Here is a 20,701-nt window from a genome sequence, read left to right as displayed (position 1 = left end):
TATCTCTTCCCCTCCTACCTTATATTATTTAGTCCTTAGTCTGATTATCGCCATCGAATCCCGACATATTTGGATATCTGATGATTGCCTCTGAAACTCCTCTCATTCTGTAGAGACTGATGTGGCATTCACGGGTCAAATGTCCATCCTATCACTCATCAGTCTCTGTCTCTGTTTCCCTTCCTGCTTTTTTGTATTGTTTTGTTTTCTGATTTTATTTATTTCATTTGTTTGTTTAGGAGATTTTGTTTCTGTAAGCAGTCCCGAGGGCAATTTTAAACTATCTAAACTCCAAGAAGTAGAAGATCTGTTTTTATTGGCAGCTGGAACAGGCTTCACACCGATGGTTAATGTGCTGAACTACGCTTTGACTTGCATGTCCAGTCTCAGGTACGTTTCCTTCTCTCTGATTACTGTTACTCAGGAGGCTTTAGTGCAAGGCATTCATTGTCCGTGGTAAGTAGTTCGTCTGCTCTCAGAGCCCCACTTGCCATGTTACTCCGCTCCTCCTATTAACTGTATTGCTGGCTTCCTCTGTCTCATTTCATGTTTTTATAATTTGGGCTACCCTAAAAGCAGTCACCAAGTTCCTTCGGACATCTCCACTTGTGCATATTTTAAATCTAATAATGACTTACATTTAATGAGTTTTCCTTTTTTCCTTTTAAGGAAGGTGAAATTGATGTTCTTCAATAAAACAGAGGATGATATAATTTGGAGATGCGAACTAGAGAAATTGGCATTTAAAGATAAAAGGTATTGCACCTGTTAACTCAGACTTAAGTTTTGCTGTATCGTGGGACAGTTCAGTGTGCTGGAAGCTGGAGCAGAGCTGACTGTTGTGGAGTTCCTGGGTCCTCTAGTGAGCCGTCTCTCTGCCTGGACATGGAGCCCACCATCTCAGCAGCAGTTTTCAGTTTTAGCTGACAGTTAGTGGGCGTTAATAACCCTGTCACTGGTTTTCTTTTTATGCTGGTGTTATCAATAGAAAGCAGATCTTGTCAAGCCGAACTCAGGGAGAAAGAAAGGCATGGCAAGAGCTTGTGTCATTACAGAAAGAAGACAAACTGAGAAGCAAGGTCAGCTGCAAGCAGTACAAATTCAAGAACATTGAGCTAGACAGGCCACCATACTTTCTGAGGCATTTATGCAATCATCTAGTCTCAGAATGCCAGGGATTTCTAAGTTGTAAGAATATCTGAGGTGATTATTTATATTCATATAGTCTCATAAAAATCAAGTTACCAGTCCTTGAAAAGCCCAAACACCCTTAGGTGCCATCATCCCTAGGGCTGAGGATGCAGGTCTTTGGCTCTTTGTTGTGTTCTCTGCTACTTCCCATAATCCTCTGTCTCCTTTAGTGAGTGGCTCATAAGTTACGGCTGTGACTTGAACATGTTTAGCCTTGGAGCACTACTGTTCTTAACCTGGCTGAAGCCTCTACCTCGGCATGTTTACTCTGCTGAGGCAGCTGAGGATGAATTCAGGAAACACAGATCACCAAATTCCAAGCTTTCACACTGGGAAACATTGACTGGGAAGCTTGCAGACCAAACCCTAATTCCCATATCCTCAGCTTTAAGCCTTACTGTTCCACGGGGAAGGAGAGATGGCTCAGTGAGAAAGAGCCATTTGCTGTGGCAGAGGACTCAGATGGTGTCTCACAGCCGTCCATAACTCCAGTTCCAGGGGATCATGCCCTCTTCAATAGTCACCTGATGGATGTGGGCAGTGTCATGCTGTAGAGACAGAGTGGGGAGGCTGGAGCCAGGGCTGCTCATAGGGTGTATGCAGACTGTGGCAGGGGAGCCTCCCAAGAGGAATGCTGAGGTTCTGGCTCACACAACCAAGTGAATGACTACCCCTCACTGGGCAGCCAGACTACATCTGCCTGATGGAGATGGAACCACCAGGACCAAGAAGTCAAATAGGCTTTTTAATCCAATTGTCCAGGGCAATCATGGGCAGATTTGAGTGGGGATTAAAGACCGCTCCTTTTTGTGACACTTGGACAGATGATTACTAGTGGTGTGACAGACTCTGAGATCCCAGGGAAGTCTCTTGTTAGTAAATTCAAGAAATGAAACAAAAACCAAAAACAGATCATTGCCCTCTCCACAGCAAGGCCAGTGCTTCATGAATCCGCATTCACATGCAGGTGTTTAGTAAATGTTTATGTAGAGCCTATCCAGTCTCGCTACACTGTTCTTTGGGAAGGGAGCCTTACTGACTGAACTGTGACAATAGAGGTTTTAAATACAGACTTTGAAAACTCTTTTTTTTTGCTTGTCCTAGATTTGATACTGAATTTGTTCTCTCAGCACCTTCTCCAGAATGGAATGGCAAACAGGGGCATGTATCACCAGCTCTTCTCTCTGAATTTTTACAAAGAAGTTTAGAAAACTCCAGAGTCTTCCTTTGCATCTGTGGACCAACACCATTTACAGATGAGGGGATAAGGTGAGCAGCAGTTGGGCACCAGAGTCTGAAATGGAAGCCCACATAGAGAGCACTAAGGAAGCCTTTTGGTTCTTCCTGCCATGCTGACATATACTTTAAAGTCTGTGGTAGCTATGAAAATAGTTGTTTTTCCAGTCCACATACTAGGAGCGGATTGGGGCCTGGATTATGCTTAGTGTCAGATACAGCTAGAAAAGTGATATTCAGCCAACAGTTAGTGTCCTCTGCCCACAGCTGTCAGTATGAACTGTCACGAGGTCAGTGCCACAGTCTCATTCGGGACACTGGGCTCTCTAGCTCCCCTTCTACCCACTTTAATGTAAGTAATTATGAGTAAGCCATTTTCATTTCAGTGTGGCTCTGTCTTTATTCCCTGCAGCTGTCTAGAGTTGGTGAATAAAATACAGTGATCCCATCCAGGCAGCAAGTCCAAGTAAAGGTGCTAGATTGTACGGCATAAGTAAGCAAGACCCGTAGCTAGACAACACAATGAAAACCACCTTAGATGATCTAATTCTAAAATCACACTTGAAAATAGTCGGTTAGATGCCCCCAGTGCTGGATTTTTCTATTTTAATTTCTGACTCCTTAAATTTGTTTTGTATAAACCTAAAATTTTCTAGATAGTCTGAGTCTTATTTTATTGTAAAATGTATTATGAAATCCCCTGACTCCAAATTTTAGGAAGCATTTGCTTTTGTAGGACACAGGGCTCAGTGTTGCATCCTCGCTGCACTACAGTGCTGGCCCGGTGTCTCTGAGCACTGTGTAGGCTGCAATGATACCGTTAGGTGATGGACACTTCAGACTGACTGCAGAGGCATCTGCATACCCATCCTGCACACCTCCATCCCTTGCCCACGATCGCCCTCTCAAGCTTGGGGCCAAGTCTTCTTCATTTTCATTCATTCCTTTCTGCACATCATAGCCACTCCTGTGCATACTGGAGCCACTCGATGTGTGCATTAAAGAGTAGGTTGTCATGGCTCTGTGTTTCTAAATGCTATAAAGCAACGATAATCTCTACAGCTCTTTTCTAAACTGCCTCAACACTAATCCTGCTATGCTGAACTGGCTTATGTAGGGGGCTCAGCAGGTCTCTTAACCATGCCCCATAGTGCCCTGAGATTACCTGCCCTGAGCAAGCTACGCAAGCTGCCTGTCAAAGTGACATGCCCCAGATCAGCATTTGCATTTCATGACATCTCCCTTGTGACTTTCTGTTCAGACTCATTTCCCTGATTTCTTGTCCTTGCCATCTTAATGGAATGCGTCTGTCTTTCTTTTTGAGACCAGGTCTCAGCATGTAGCCCTGACTGACCTCAAACTCAGAACTATGCCTGGCTCTGCCTCTGCCTGTGCCTCTGGGTGTGGGATTAAAGTATGCACCTTCATGCTGAGCTAATGCGGCTTTCATATCAACAGTGGCAAGAGGCTCTTACTTTATCATGGTTTTGTTGTTCTGTAAACTAAATTTCCTTGCCATCCTTTCCTCGGGCCACCAGAGTTAATCTCTTGTCTGCTACATGCTGCACGAAAGTCATTCTCCATCTCCTCTAGTTCCACTTAAAGCCGTGGACTAGAAATCCTCTAACATTGTGCTGGTACTGAGCCTGTGATGACTGCACAGCTGCTGTCATCAGCCCCGGGGCAGCACAGCACAGCTACGCAGCGTTTGCATTTTTTTTTATTTACTGTACTAATCTAGAGATAATTTAGTATCTTGGGATACATACAACACAAATACACTGCCATTTTATATGAGGGTTGTGGGGACCTGCAGAGTTTGGTGCCCATGGGCAGACCTAGAACCAGGCCCCTCAATACTAACTGGATGACTAGCTGTATCCCAAGCTTATCCTCTGCATCTCATTGCATCTCATGAGCACCTGGCAATTTGTATAATAAAGGGTTAGAAGCCCGCAGTTTGAAACACAAAACACAAACAACGATGCTTTGATACACTCGCTACCTTGCATAGAAGACATGGATAAGTAGATTCAACTTCAGAAGCTCACACTGTCCAGAGTGAGACAGATGTGACGGAAATACAACTTGGAGTCAGGTAATGTCACCTAGGGGTGTGTGTTTTGAGGAGACCGGAATCATGTGGTCATAAAGGACCTATATTACAAATGATGGCTAACAGCAGTCAGAACTGGCATGGTGTACACACCTGTAATCCCAGTATTCTGGAGGCTAGGACAGACTGAGCTATTTAAGTAGACCCTATCTCAAAAGACAGAACAAAACAAAAAGAATATCCGCTTATCATTGTCATTCACAGCACCTGAAAAAAACCTGCCGTCAGAAAGTAGAGAAAGTGTGTTAAAGGCATCGAAAGAGTAGACTGGCTACAGGGAAGCCCTTGCCTGGTGGGGGTGACAGTATACAGTCTAGAAAGTAGAGTGGGCTCCCAGAGCGAACAGCTTGACCTCTGTTCCCTAACCCTGTGCCACATGGCCTTCCTGTGGGTATTCCTGCTCTGAACAGAAGTGCTGAATAAATAATGATTATTTTCGGCAGTATTTTAAGCAGCCACTTCTATGGTCTCAGTCTCTATTTGTATGATTTCCCAAGCTGAAGGGTATTTCAGCAATATGTTTTCCTGCTCCTCACTTTGAAAACTGGTGAGGAAAGGGAGGAAAGCAAAGCTTTATTCTGCCTTTTCTGTGTGCACTGGATTCCTTTATTCTGCCTTTTTCTCTGTGACAGTGTGTGCGCATGCTGCTGGGCAGCCACATAGCCAGAGCAGGTTTTCTTCATAGAGTTTTTCAGTTGATGAGTGAGGAAAGAATGGTGGAAGTAGAATCTCACCAATCCGAGCAATTCCTAGGCGCCCAGGGGTTCTTAGCATCTAATAAGAGAGGTAGCCATGTGTTGTGTGCCCCTTAGAGTAACAACACTCTGAATGAGTAGCCGAAGAGAAGTAAACCTGTCTGTGAGGAAGTCCTAGACTCCATCCATTTGTCAGGTGTGAGGAATAAGAGGACCCAGGGCCGGGCTATTTAAGAGTGTCATGGGGTGCAGCAGAGCAGACTGTGGGGAGTCCGCAGTGCTGAGGTGGGAGCAGAAGGGAAAGAAGGACCATGGAGATGTATTCAAAGCCTTTTTCACCATTTACAATGAGTGAATTATAACTGGATCTTGACTCAAGTCACTGAAAATTTAAATGTGAAAATTTGAGTACTCATTAACTACCTAGTGCTGTTTAGGAATTGTTAAGTTTCTGATGTGATCATTGTATTTTTAAGAAACAAAGACGACTTGAGAAGATGAGGAGGTATGTTAGCAAGCTTTGATCTCAGTGCTGTTTAGGAATTATTAAGTTTCTGATGTGATCATTGTGTTTTTAAGAAACAAAGACGACTTGAGAAGATGAGGAGGAATGTTATAACGCAAGCTTTGATCTCATGCTTTCTTTGTAAGCACTTTTCTCAATACTCTTTCTGTTCCTCAGGTTGCTGCATGATCTTAACTTTTCCAATGATGAGATCCACGGATTCACAGCATAATAAAACTCTGCCATTGTCTTTTATTCAACTAGTTTATATTTGTGATCACCTAGGATTTTTTAAAAGGATTTTTGTATGTACGAAAGGTTAACCAGGCTTCCATTTCCAGAATGAAGTCGTGTGTCTTCAGTATAGGTAACTTGGTTTAATTTTGTACCGTGACTTCCTTTACTACTGATGCCTGACCCGGAACGTCAATCATGGCAGCAGACGCATACAAACAGGAGCCTTTGTTATGACCTGCAAGATTTCCTTACCACTGAAATTGTATCACTGTTCTGCAATAAACACTTGTATTTTATAACATGATAAAGTAAGTAATCATTTTGATCACTTTCTATGCTGCAAGATGTCTTCTGAGCAATATAGATTAAATTTTACACTGTACTGTTTACTCAGGAATTGATGGTGTATGTCACTATTATTCTTAAAACATGTAATGCTGTAACTATTGGTGATCTAGTTCTGTGGGTGTCCATGGCATTGGTACAGAGTAGAATAAAATTATACTCCCATACTTTTATTCTCTGTGTTAGACATATGACTGAAATGGAGTGGCTGTCTTAAAGGGAATTTTATTTACTTATTTGTTTATTTTTTCAGAGTCTCACTTGGTAGCTTCGACTGGGCTAAAATTTGCTATGTAGCCCAGCATGGCCTGAAACTTGCAGTCATCTTCCTGCTTCCGCCTCCTGGTGCTGGGATTACAGGTGTGTGCTCCCATGCCCAAGTTTAAAGGAGATTTTAAAGACACCAGTAGAGTTCAATTTCCAAGCCCCAGATGGTAGAAGAAAACTAACTCTTGCAAGATATTCTCCACGTTCTCGTCCCTGCCCGTGCACACACAAATCTAAATCAATATAATTTTTAAAAATGTTTTAAGATACCAATAAAAAATACTGGAAGTGCTTCCTTCACACTCGCAGCCTGGGACTAGGTATATAAGAGCTTGCCGGAATCCTAGCAACTGTTTCTAAGCCCAGACCAAAGGTGTCAGCAAAGGTTGAAGAGTGGCATCCAGCCCATGGCCTGGGATAATCGTTCATCCTTCTGCAGCCCATCCACACCGGCTGGGAAGAGGAGGAACATTCTGTCCTCGCAGGTTTTCTCCAGGCTGGCTGCTTCTCCAGCAACTGGCAGATGAGCAGGGAGCCCTGTTGACTCTGGTATGGGCAGTCTTCAAATCCTTCCAAGCCTGGAACCAGGCAGAGGATGAAGAGCTTTTCAGAAGGACGCGTTGGATGCATAAATGGCTGCTGCTCTCCTAATCCACGCAACAGCAGTGTTTATACAGACAGAGCTGGGAGGAGTCCCTGGTTTTCCATGAATGGTTTTGTAAGTCGCTACCATCTCTGAATGAGTGCCCAGCTCATTAGCACTTCCCAAAGGACCGACCAGCACGCTGCATGTGTAATCGCTGCTGGCAAATGGCTGCTTGAACACCCATTCCTATCCCTGGTGTCTTCCTCTTCCGAGGCTGGAGTCCAGCAGCTCAACTGCAGCTGTACTGCTCACAGGGACTTCAGGTCCTTGTTACCCCTCGTCTCTTTCCCCTGGAAGGAGGTGTGTGCCATCTTGGTTTTTTTTTTTCTTCAGTAATTCGCTGGTATTTTGTCAATTAACTTTCTTTCATGAGTGTCTTGATGTTCCATCTCTTCTAATCGTCTTTGTCCTTCACTCCTGTTCCAGTTCCCCTCTGCTGGATCTCTTCTTTGTTCCTCTTTTTTTGTGCTTTAGAGCAAAAGAAAAGCCAGAAGCCCTGCAGATAATTTCTACTCACATATTGGTTTGCACATTAGTTTTTTTAAAAAAAAAAAAAAAGTGTGGTTTTTGCCCATTTGTTGAGTGGATAATTTATTTTTCAGGTGCTTTTTTTTTTTTTAAAAAAAATTCTTTGTCTATTCTAGATGTTAATCCCCTGTCAGTGAAGTAGGTGGCAGAAATGTTTTTCTCCATTTTGTAGGATGCCTGACTGTCACCACTGATTGTTTTGGTTGCTGTGCAGAATCTTTTCATTCCATTTGGCAACTCTTGCTATCATTTTCTGAACTATTGGAGTCCTATTCAGGAAGCCCTTGCCTGTACTGTCAGTGTTTTCAGTGTTAAATTAAAGCCTTTGGTTTATTTAGAATTGATTTTGTGTGTTTTTCTACAGCAGCTGTCTAGTTTCCCCAGAATCGCTGCCTTTTTCTTGGGTGTGTTTCTGGTGTCTCTGTTGTAAATCAGATGTGTGTAGCTGCATGTGTTTATTTCTGGGACTTGGTGTGTAGGAAGTTTAAAGCCTACCAGGCAGAGTGAGCCAACCTGGAGTCTGCCTGGTACTGTCAGAGGTCCTCATGCCTTGCCAGTGAGGGCAAGTGATGTGACATCAATGGATCAGAATGCCTGGGCGCTGGGAGGGTATATAAGGTTTTCCCTGTTGCTAAATAAATGAGTCTGCTGTATTCCTTTCACCAGACTCTTTCATCTGTGTCGCTCATGCTGTGCCTTCTCACTCCCCCCCCCCCCAGGAAGACGTTAGGACCCAGCTACATACGTGGTTTTTTTTTTTTTTTTTTTTTTGTGCTAGTAACATGCTGGGTGTGTTACTCTAGTACTGCAGTGTAGTGTTGAGTCAGGTATTGAGGTGCTCTTGGCTATTTGGGTGTGATGGTTAGGATGAGAAATGTCTCCTAGAAGCTCTGGTATTTGAACACTTGGTTCCCAGTTGGTGGCACTATTTGGGGAGGATTGGGGGTGTGGCCTTGATGGAGGAAGTGGATTGGGTGGTGGTGACTTTGAGAGTATATAGCCTCACTCCATTTCCAGCTCATTCTCTATTTTGTGCTTGTGGTTGAGGTTGAACTCCCAGCTTCCTACTGCAGGCATCATGCCTCCCGCCATGATGAACTCCAGCCCTCTGCAACCATAAGCCAAAGTAAACCTTCCCTCCATCAACTGCTTCTGGGCATGGTGTTATCACAGCAATAGAAAAGTAACCAGTGCATTGGGTACCTTATGGAGTTAGGATTGTGTTGTATATTTCTGTGAAGAATGTCGTTGGTTTTTTTTTAAACACATTTTTGTTTTAATTTACTGCTGCTACCAGAAAACCACAAGCTTAATGGCTTGATGGAAGAAGGTCATTGGTTAATTAAATAAAGAAACTGTTTGCCCTGATAGGTTAGAACATAGGTGGGTGGAGTAAACAGAACAGAATGCTGGGAGGAAGAGGAAGTGAGCTCAGAGATGCCATGCTCCCCTCTCCCGGGTAGACACGATAGCTCTGCTCTCTGAGGCACACGCGATGAAGCTCCGATCCAGGATGGACGTAGGCTGAATCTTTCCCGATAAGACCGGTGCTACACAGTTTATTAGAGATGGGTTGATCGGGATATCAGAATTAGCCAGTAAGGGCTAGAGCTAATGGGCCAAGCAGTGTTTAAAAGAATACAGTGTCTGTGTAATTATTTCGGGGCATAAGCTAGCAGGCGGCCAGGGTGCTGGGGACGCATCCCCGCCGCTCCTACTACTACAATGGCTTTAAACCGCATGCTTGTGTCATTTCCTGATTCAGGGTGACACACCTGGGTCCTCTGCAGAAGCCCAGGAAGGATTGTGAGCCAGGGTGGGCTCTTCCCCAGAGGCTCCAAGGACATTTGTTCTCCCAAGCTCCTCCAAGTACTAACACGTGACCAGAGCATCTGTCCTCCTGTCTGCAGGGCTCCTTGCAGCAGCAGTAGGACCGCCCTCATTTCCTTCATGGCCAGTTTGCTTCTAGAAGCTGCATATATTCCTCCTCCTTTCCACATGGCCTGCTTCCAGCACTGTCTGTGTCCTGCGCAGACACTGAAACTCTTAAGTTCTTCCTGCCATAGCTTTCTTTCCCCAGCCAGAGAAGACCCGTGGCTTTGAAAGAGCTCTTGTATTTAGGACAGACCTACCCAGATGCACAAGGTGGCCTCTCCACTTTGAAGGTCTGTAATCTGTTTCCCCATGTAACAGAGCATAACCAAAGGTTGCATGCCTTAAGGTATTGGAGTCTTTTGGATCTGAACTGTCCATTGGTTTATAAAGAAGCATGTTTGTCTCTGTTAAGTTGCTTAGGCTTTGTGTAGCTATCACTACAGGCTCTTGCATGCATACTCAAGTTCCTTATACTTATACAGGCCAACTGCTGTCTTCTCTCTGGTCTGCCCTCTCAAGCCTGGGAAAACTTGTCCCAAACCAACTTGGTGCCAAGATTGTTGACATCGCAGATCTCTTTGGCAGATGAACCAGACTGTGTGGTTCACACTGTTTAGAATCATTGCTGGTGGTTTATAAAAGAATGTGAACTCTCAACCCATCCAGTCTCCTCGTCTTTTAGCTTCAGTTTATGGTCAAGTCATTTTCTCTTGGGGCAGACCTCTAACCAGAATGCAAGAGTGATTATCTAAAATGCAAAAGTATCTTTATTTCTTGGTTAGAATTCCTTTACATTTTCAATTGGGGTGGAGTCACGTGTTGTATATATGAGGGTTGGCATGTCTGACAGAAGCGTATCTAGTGACCAGAAGCGTCTTTGGGTGTCTTCCTGCATCACTCACCACCGTAGTTTTGCTTTTGTTGAGCCCAAGTCTGTGTGTGACCCTGGGAGCCTTTGGTTTCACTGACCGGACAGCAAGGCCGCAGGTACACCCACCTGCCTTGCTTTCCCAACACAGAGGTGCAGACATGCCACAAGCCCAGATTTCACATGAGTGCTGGCCATCTGAACACAGACCCTCATGCTTGCACGACATGGTTGAAGCAGCTCCCCAAGCTCCTGAAAATCCCTTTCTCATTTCCATCCCCATCATGGAATGGAGGCTCTAATTCGAGTCCAGCATTGCTCACAAAGCCAAATATCCATCTGTGAATGGACTGATAAAGAAAATGATAATATACAGACAGTGAAACATATGACCATAGGGAGGGATGGAATATTAGATGAGCACTAAAACACGCTGAATGCAGGAAAAATACAGCTTTTATAGGTTGCCATACTTATGCTTCTTTTATACAAAATATCTAGGAAGGGATATTTATAGAGATGGAAAGGGATTATGATCACTGGAAGATGGAAGGTTTTTTTTAAAGTTGACATTTGTGATTATGTACTCAATTTAAGTAGACACATTGTATGGTATGAGAAATATCTCAAACAGGATGGTTTAGATAATTTAAACTTGAAAGAAAATAAGAATGAGCAAACTTCAGACTTCATTAAGTGAAAAGGACACATTTCAAAGGTCAAAGAAGGAACAATAAACACTGAAGACAATGACGAGTGTCTACCAGGGCATGACAGTCATCACTGAAAGGAAAGAATATGTACTAAAAACTATATACTGCAAGAAAAAATATCCTCAACGGCAGAAACGCTGAAGTGAATGTTCCAAGACCAACACCCAGGTGACTTCAGTAGAATGATTGAAACTCGAAAAGTTTTAATCATCTAGAGAAATAAAAATGAACCTTCAATCGTTGTCTGGCTCTTCAATAGCCTTGTGTTTTGCAAAGCGCTTGCAGGACTGGGGCTCCAAGGAAGAGCTTCACCTAGCATGGACAAGGTCTTGCTTGGGTTTGATTCCCCAACGCCACACACTCACACAGGAAAACAGCAGCAGCAAACAACTTTTGAAAAAAGGAAATATACCCTCAAGAGCCACAGGAGAATGCTTGATTTTTAGTGGAAAAGCTTAAGTGGGTGGAACATGAAGAAACCCTGTTCCAGAAGCCTCCCTTAAGGTGTCTACAAATGGACAGGGTTGGACAAAGACGAAGGCATTTCTATACAGGCTGTGGAGTACTTAACCCTGTGGGACTGAGGCTAGATGAAGGTTAAAGAAGAAAGACTCCAGACATGAGCTCTGACACGGGATGGTAACCTAAAGATGAGCTTGGGGCCAGGGGCCATAGTTCATTTGACTGGTGCCTGCCTAGCAGGAATAAACCACTGGGTTTCATCCCCTGCAGCAATGAAATGGAGTGCGTGGTGGCACTGGCCTGTCATCTCAGGACACCGGAGCTGGATGCAGGAACAAGGTCATCCACGTAGGTCAAGACATCTCATTCAGTCAGAAAAACAAAGGAATAATGTCTTTAAAAAGAAACCACCATCCCCATAGTAAGTGTTTGTATATTGTGATTTTGAGATATTAAGTAAAGCAAATTGGTTTTTTTGTTGTGTTTTTAATGTCGTTTAGTCCTCAGCCTCTATTTCCCATTTAATACCTTTGTAGTGAAGTAGATTAAAACTAATTCTGCCCATCAAATCGTTATTCGACTTTGAGAGTTTTTATTAACAGTCTAAGAAGACAGTAGGCAAGGGTCCACTGTACTGCTTCCTTCAAGCTGTGTGTGTGTGTAGGTGGCTGGGTGTGTGCGCGCGCACCCTCACAAGCATGCAGGTGTATACATGGAGCTCAGAGGACAGCTTGCAGGACTCTGTTCTCCACTTCCAGTATGTGGGTCATGAACTCAGGTTTGGTGACAAGTGCCATTACCCACTGAGCTATCTCCGTAGCCTGACACTGGCTCTTGGGGGCAACCACTTCCTCACCTAAGGATTGTTAACTCCCAAAACAAGTGTCTCCAAACAAAGAGGATGTAGCGGCGTAAATTAATGCAGACAGATTGTAAAGAATATATACACAGCTTTAATGGGGAAATTAGACTCACTGAGCTATGGTTCCCACCGAGGACAGGAAGCAGGAAGGGGCGGGAGTCCGCGGCCAGATTTATAAGTAAACCTTCGCCCGGGGCAAGCCCGCCCCCTAAAGGGGGCTGGCTTAACCCTACAAGGGGAGATCAGGGCAAAGGACATCTGTAGTACAGGGCTCCCCAAGTGAGGCTCTGTAGGGCAGGAGCAGAGTGTCCTGGCTTCCAGGGCTAATGCCTTCAGCTTTTCCACAGTGAGAGGCCTGGAAGAAAACGTTCAAAACCAATCTGTGCTAAGTGGAGCATGCTGGTACACAGCTGTAATTCTAGCTCTGGGAGGCCCATGAGTGCAAAGCCGTCTTGGACGTTTCGGGCCAGCCTGGGCTACGCAGACTTTACCTGAGGTAATGATGCTGACGATCTGTGCTAATAAAACTAAATAAAACCAAAGCATTACAGTTGGTTTCAGTGGCAGCTCAACGCAAATTAGGATCACCTGAGTTGGCCCCGCCCCAGAACTGATTGATGCCCAACACCCACCCAAGTATGGGCCGCACCTTTTGGCAGTCCAGCTTGGCCCTCCTCTTCATTCTGAGTTGATTTGGCCTGTTGCTGCAGTGAGCCCTTTGCTGATGTCAGAGCCCGCGTGTCCAGACTCAGGATCAGTGACTCTCCAGGGACCCCCCAGGTTTTTGGTGCCTGATGGAGACTGCAGATGCACCCAGTCTTGTGGACTGAGAAACTGCCAGGCTGTCCTCCTGCTGCTGTGGGACAACTCCAACTTCAAGGAACAAGCCACTACAGGGTTATTGTCCTCTCAGGTATAACTCAGCTGTTGTTACTTTAATGTAGACTGACTTAGTAAGCTGTTTCTCATGTGTGTGTGATTAGTTCTGTTTCTCTAAAGAACCTCTAATATACCAAGTAAATTCAGGAAACGGAGTTTTCAACAAAGAGCAGAGGCAACAGCGGTTCATGTACTGCGTCTGTTTCTAAGTGCCAGTCTGGGCCAGTTGTTCCTTTTCCAAGAATAAGCAAACTTAAAATACTATGTAGGATTTATCCAAAAGCAGTGTGAAGAAAGACTTCTCCCTGGTTATTGAGGCCAGCTCTGCTAAATTACTTAGGTGATGTAGCTTGTACATCAGCTGTGTAACTAACGGCCCATTGGCTCTGTAAGGCATTATTGTCTTGACTACATGTCTTCTGGTCTCTAAGCACTGCTCCTGGCCCTCCTCAAAGTCACTAGGATGGGTCAGTACTGGGCACCTGCCAAGGTGAGTCACACACCCTCACCCCTGTTTCCTGATCAGATTATTGATTTCTCCCATGTGCACTCTGTCTCCATGAGACTCGGCCCTAACCAGTGCCCACACAATTGAAATAGGCACAGCAGAGGACTGGATTTGTTCCATACTCCACTGTCGCAACTCTGACTTGGTCACCAGTAGAAATAAAGTGTTCTGATGTGGGATTCCCCTCTGTGTGCTGTGATTACCAATAATGAATAAAGAAACTGGTTTGGACCTATAGCAGGGTGGAACTTGGCTAGGTGGGGAAAACTAGACTAGGAGAAAGGAGTCAGAGTCAAGGAGAAGCCATGGAGCCACTGCTGGAAACAGACATGTTGGAACCTTGCCTGTAGGCCACAAACCTCGTGGTAAAATATAAAATACTGGAAAAGGGTTAATTCTAGATGTAAGAGCTAGCTAGTGATATGCTTGAGTAATTGGCCTAGCAATGATTTAGTTAATACAGTTTCTGTGTGATTATTTCAGGACTCTGGGCAGCCAGGAAAACAAACTTCCCACTACAGTGTTCCTTCTCCCTGTTAGTTTAACCATACAAAAGAGAAGCCATCTGGGGAGTGTGGCAGGGACGAGGGCGACAGGTTAGCAGAGAGGTGCACTTTAAACAGCTACACTTAGAGGAGGCAGCACCAAAAGCCAGTCCTCTCTTCAATGGCAGATGGCATGTTCTGCCCTTTTAATCACAACCTGCTTTGGAAAACTGCAGTTACTAATCTTTCCGTGTTTAGCTCCCAAAGATGGCGTTATGAGCCCATACTCGAACTTTCCAGCTGAATACATGAGAACCTTTGGTTGTTCAGAGTGAAATAGAAGCACAGCTACAGATGTCCCTGCCCCCAGGGACTGGAGAGAAGACTACAAACAAGAATGTCTGCAGATTAGACCACAAAGATACACACAGGTGCAAAAAGAGTGTGCGTGCATGCACACAGGTGTGGTGCGTTTCACACCCTTACACGATAGCCCCGTTGTTTGTTGCCTTCAAACGCCTTGTCTTCCTGTCTTTGCCTCCCGAGGGCTGAGATTACAGGTGTGCAACACACTAGGAACGTGTATTTTCTCGTGGGCCAGAAGCTACAGAACAAATTTATTTCAGTTATCATCTATGACCCAGACTGAATTTATTAACATGGTTCCTGGTAGCCTTGTGGCTTTAATACAGTTTTCTAGGATTTGAATAGAATGAAGTTTGCATTCAAGTCTAGTCTAGGTCACTAAGCTGTCTGTGTCTGCTCTGCTCATAGTGTAGGCCCTGTAGTTGTGAACAAACTCAGACAATAGCAAACCATAAATTCTAACTGTTGATCTCTTGAGTAGTGTTGTTACCTATCGTAATAGTATATGAACCAAAATACCAACTTCACATACTCCAATATTTTTGTTAATGTTTATTAATTTTAATTCATACTCAGTTTTGTGAATTCATATTCCAAATATTCCCTATGCTTTTAATAAGGACATTTTAGAGTGCTTAAGCTTGAGGGAGACAGATCTTTGCAGTTGGGGTTCAGTGAAATACAGGCGAAGCAGTAGAAGTTACAGCTGTCAGCATGGAGGACAGAAACCCTGCAACTGGGTAGCTTTGTGTGCGCTTGGTCGGGCAGGAGGAACAGACCATATCAATGTTGTGCTACGTTTTTGTCCTTTATTTTGGAGCAACTGGGGGCTTGGAGGTAAGGCTGAGAAAGCTGGCAACTTGCTCCTTATCAGAGTTAGGCTGATTCCAGACTCTGTCCTTGGCCGTTTTAGCCCGTGGTGATTAGACATCGAGGGGGTATGCTCACGATCACGTCGTCAGAGGCAGCCTGCGTGGACCCCTTTACAGGGCCGTCCTCCATTTAGAGCACGCTCAGATGAGCATTGTGCTTCACAATGGCTGTTTACACGAGTGCGCAGGAAAAGCCTTGTGAATTTTGCAGTGAAGTACACTCAGGTGTTAGCTCTGATAGAGACTCCCACTTTCTGAGAAGGTTCATGTTTTACTACACAGAAGCTTCAACGAGCAATCTGAAGACTGGCCTGGAGAAACACATCAGAAAAATCCCAGCACAGCATCTGGGCTTGTTTGCACTGTTACGTGTCATGCTTTATAAATATATACACTTACGTTTTAAAACCTAGAATTCATTATCCCGAGCTCCATGGGAGGTGGGACCTGGGCACACAAATAGTTAGAAGCTGCAGTGTCCGGTGTCCAGTTAGAAGCTCATGCCCAGGCCAGGGGTAAAGAAGAATCCCAGCCAGAGCTCCCTGCACTCGTCAGTGTTTGGGGGCGCACCCAGTGCAGACATTAAAGTGACAGGAGAGAGCTCTTCTAACGGGGACTGAACTGGGATGGACCCAAGCCTATCATGTGCACAAGGCCTTGCCAAGATGTAGGGCAATGCCCTGATGGGAGCTGTGTTCAGTTCAAAATGTTCCTTTCTGGCTCCTCTTGTCTGTGGAATCTTTAATAATAATGGCTAGTGTTTATGTAATACTTTTTGATTAGGAAAACAGTTTCAATAGCTCTTCAGCAGGCGGGCCCTGGGGAAGCAATTGTCTAACAAAACAACACACATAGGCAGACGCTTTGCTAACTGAATGAATGACATTCCAGAACAGCCCACCACTGAGGGTCTCAATGTGGAGATTGTGTGTGTGTATGTGTGTGTGTATTGTGTAGACACTGTGCTCTTTTGTGAGAAGCTAATGACCTAATAATAAAACATAAAGATAAAATTGATCAAAATCTAGCCCATACCTATATTTTTCTATAATGAGTTTCTATAAACTCAGGTGGGTGCAAATATTCCCAGTAAATTGTTTTTAGCATTTGAATTATTTAGTAATGTTAAGTTTTTCTCAGTGAACATACAAGTGGCCTGCATGTTATTTTCATTCTTTTACCATCCTAACCTGATTTTGATACCAAAAGTCGTATCAGCCACACAGCATGTGTTTTGGGGTATGTAATTATTTATTTCTATCTATGATATAGTTTCCCTAACAGAGATTTACTCATTCCTTCAGTGCCTAAGACATTACCTAAAAAACTTATCAATATTTTCCTGATGTTGAGGGAAGATTTTTTTTAAACCTTAGTTTTTTTTTTTTAATATTTTTAAGTCTATCTGTTTTTGCGTGGATTTGTATTTTCTACCTTTGAGTCAGATTTGCTGACATATTATTTATTTAGAAAATGATTTGCTTCACCTCACCTTTCTACTGTACTGGGGGAAATTATTCCAAGGGCTTTATTATTTTTAGGGGCTGAGAATGTAACTCAGTGGAAGAGTGCTTGCCTACAAGGCAAAGGCCCTGGATTCACGGGCAGAATTACACCCGTGTATACACAGAGAGACAGAGAAGTCACAGCTGTGTTGTTGGCGCTATGGCACCTGTTGGTTGATGCTTTGGTTACAGTGTTTGTTGCCTCCGTGTATCCGAGGCCATTTTAACACGGGCCCCCGCCCCCATCTGCATTGATCTCTTCCCAGTTTTAGCTTTATAAGTGTTTTTTGGAGACTCAGTCTCTGGCTTTGTCAGTACTTTTCAGTCTCGTTCCCCTTTCTTTACTTTTGTTCTCTGCTAACTAACTGCTCATCACACACCTGTTCTCTGTGAGAAGCGTGGGAGGGGAAGGGAAAATGCAGTCGTTTTGAATTGAGATGAAGCTAAGAAAACAGAGACTGCCATTTCCTCTGAGAAGGGCTAGAGGCAAGCTCTTTTGTTGTTGTGACTGTTTCGTTCTTTTTACATTTTTTTCCATGCTAATTTATTTTCTGTGTGTGGATCTTTTGCCAGCATTTGTGGCTGTGCACTGTGTCATTTGGTGCCCACAGAAGCCAGCAGGGGGCATCAGGTCCCCTGGGGCTAGATTGACAGATGGTTGTGAGCTGCCATGTGGGTGCTGGAAATCACACTCGGGTCTGCAGCAGTACTCTTAACTGCTGAGCTAGCTCTTCTGTCCCTCAAGGAAAAGTTATTTCGTTTATTTTTGTGCTGTTTGGAAAGCCCTACAAGCTATGTTCTAAGGCAGTGGTTCTCAACCTTCTTTGTAGTAATATTTCATTTGTACTTTAATAAATAAAGCGTGCTGAAGATCAGAGAGTAAAACAGCCCCACTGGTCAGCCTTACAGACCAGGCAGCGGTAACACACACCTTCAATCCCAGTAGCCTGACTAGTTGCCATAGAAACCGTGCGGTGCATTCCTTTAATTTCAGAACTACAGAGGATTGTAAAACAGGAGGAGACAACTCTCAGACATAGTCTCATTCTGAGATTCCTGGAGGCAGGATCGCCATTTCCAAGTGAGATCGAGGTAAGAGCCAGTAGCTGACTGCTTTGCTTTTCGGATCTTCAGGTTGAACCCCAGTTTCTCTCTCTGAGTTTTTATTAATCGTGCTTCCCTTCCTAATGCTGCAACCCTTTAATACAGTTCCTCATGTTGTAGTGACCCCAAGCATAAAATTATTTTCATCGTTACTTCATAACTTTAATTTTGCTACTGTTACGAATTGTAGTGTAAATATTTTTTGGAGGTAGAAGTTTGTTAAAGGGGTCGCAACCCATAGGTTGAAAACCACTGTTCTAGGGGCATGTCTTAAAGGAATACTAATTTTTTTTTATTGAGTAACAAACTTCTATGCAAGATCAGGCACAAGGGGGAGGATTTTCTGTTTGCTTTAAATGCTGTGATTTACTGCAAAGCTTGCGGATGCTGAATCACAGGAGAGCAGGGGAGGGGAGGAGAAAGCAGCGGCTGTGCTGTTTCTCTGTAGGTCTCTTCTCGAAGGCCACAGGAGTTCATTTTGCTTCTGACAGTTCCCCTAACTAATAAGTCACTGCGTGCAATAGTCATCTCACAAAAGAGGTAAGGGTTTCCCTGTCTGCAGCCTCTGCAAGCACAAATAGAATGGAAGCATTTAGAAGCATTTGTCTATCTCTAGTAACCAGACTCTGAGCCCATGTCCCTATCCCTATGTATTGGAATCTTTTTGTTTTCATCAAGAATATGCTCAATGCTGTATCAATGCACGATACACCTTATGAAATGTCTTTATGAAAGCCATTCCCATGTATAATGAATATATGCTCATAAAAAATCTACTTTAGAAGACGCTCCCGGGCCAACCAGGAGTTTACAAACAAGTAGTGCATCAGTCTGGGTGTATACAAATAATTCTTAGAGATACGCCAAGAAGGCTGTGGAGGGGAGAGGTGGAGCCTGCAGTAAGCAGGTCTATGGAGACACCTGGAGGAAGAATCGAAGCTTGGATTATGAGACGGATGGAAAACTTTCCAGAATGTGTCAGAATGGCTGAGGGAAGCTCTGGTCAGAAGGAGAAAGAGGCTGATTAGGGCTCTCTGAAGGCAGTGAGGCCAGGCCCACGCAGGAGCCAATGTTCTCATTTGCCGGAACACTGGGATGCAGGAGATGGGGCAGCAGAGGACAAGAAGGAGTACCATGGTGAGGATCTTAATTAGATGTCGGACAGAGGTGTGCAGGCAGCTCTCAGCTGTCACCTCCAAGCAGAACACGCCGCCCCCAGGCAGAGCTGCTGCAAGCGGTAGCATCTGCTCTGGCCCCCCACCTGCTGGTGTTCACAAAGCAGCCGTTTGGTGATAAATTTCTCTCCCCATCCAGACCATGCCCTTGGCCAGCCTTTCCTCCTCTCCATTTCCAGGCAGGAACCCAGCTGGGATAGAGCAGGCAAGTTAGAAAGGACCAAGGTTTACTGAGTCGGAAAAGGAGAGGCTCAGGACATGAGAGCTGATGACAGCCACGCTGGCTCATCAGCTGGACGACCCACCGCGTGTTGAGGCGCCACAAGGCAGGATGTCTACACATTCTACTGAAAGAGTCTTCTATCTCATGCCCCAAGAAGAGAAAACCCCTGTGGTGCGGTCAGACCAGCCCCCTCTTGTGTGATTCTGGGCCACGGTGATTATCATGGCAGACAGGTGATAGTCACATAAGCACCTGGGAGCTAAGTGACACCTGGCTGCATCTCACGTGGCTCTCGCTAATCCCCATGAGCTACACTATATTAGTATTCACACTTGATGACCAGGTGAGTAGATGCTATGGGAAACTGTGTATGCTTCTGGATTCAGGCAAGATTAGCAGTCAGAGTTCATAGCAGATCTTTGACCCCTGAGCCTACCCTGCTTCCCCTACCCATGACTGTGCCTCCTGAGTAGATGAGGGAACCCACCTCCTTCGCTTTGCAGTGTAGGGGTGAGGGAGATGCAAGAAAACTGATCCTCTAAGGTCTGTTCCATCCACCAATGGGGCTTTCTCAGAGATAACTGTTTCTCAGATTAAAATTTATTCTCGCCAGGCAGTGATGGCACATGCTTTAATCCCAGCACATGGGAGGCAGAAACAGGAGGATCTCTGTGAGTTCAAGGCCAGCCCGGTCTACAAGAGCTAGTTCCAGGACAGGCTGTAAAGCTACAGAGAAACCCAGTCTCGTAAAACAAAACAAACAACAATAACAACAACAAAATTTATTCTCATGCTGTTTGATGACTCTGAGACGTTGTCCTGGTTCCCAGTTCTCAGGAAAGGACATTGAGGATGTATGTGGATGGCTTTGAGGACCTCCTGTGTTCTCAGCCAGAAGGCAGAGAGTCCTGGGAGAGCCATTCTCCCGTCAGGCAGGAGTTTTAAAGATAATAAGTTAGCTATTCGCAGGAGAGAGAGAGAAAGAGATGTTATTTTAGATTATGAGCATAGAAAAAAATCTAATGGGTTTAATATTTG

General features: G+C 44.5%; 1 protein-coding gene across 1 annotated transcript in view; it reads left to right on the top strand.

Annotated features, from left to right (window-relative positions):
- Cyb5r4 (cytochrome b5 reductase 4) overlaps window positions 1-6,498 on the top strand; it is a 51,426-nt gene extending 44,928 nt beyond the window's left edge. The window contains exons 13-16 of the mRNA XM_050118901.1: window positions 240-390; window positions 670-756; window positions 2,296-2,460; window positions 5,921-6,498. Coding sequence (XP_049974858.1) covers window positions 240-390; window positions 670-756; window positions 2,296-2,460; window positions 5,921-5,975 — 458 coding nt within the window. The 3' untranslated portion in view covers window positions 5,976-6,498. The remainder of the gene's footprint in view (window positions 1-239; window positions 391-669; window positions 757-2,295; window positions 2,461-5,920) is intronic.
- Window positions 6,499-20,701: the final 14,203 nt, after the last annotated feature.

Source organism: Alexandromys fortis, unplaced genomic scaffold (genome assembly GCF_014885135.2).
Source record: "Alexandromys fortis isolate MF-2015 unplaced genomic scaffold, M_Fortis_MF-2015_v1.1 scaffold_164, whole genome shotgun sequence".
Classification (NCBI taxonomy): Eukaryota; Metazoa; Chordata; class Mammalia; order Rodentia; family Cricetidae; genus Alexandromys; species Alexandromys fortis.
This window is presented reverse-complemented; position numbering and strand designations above follow the sequence as displayed.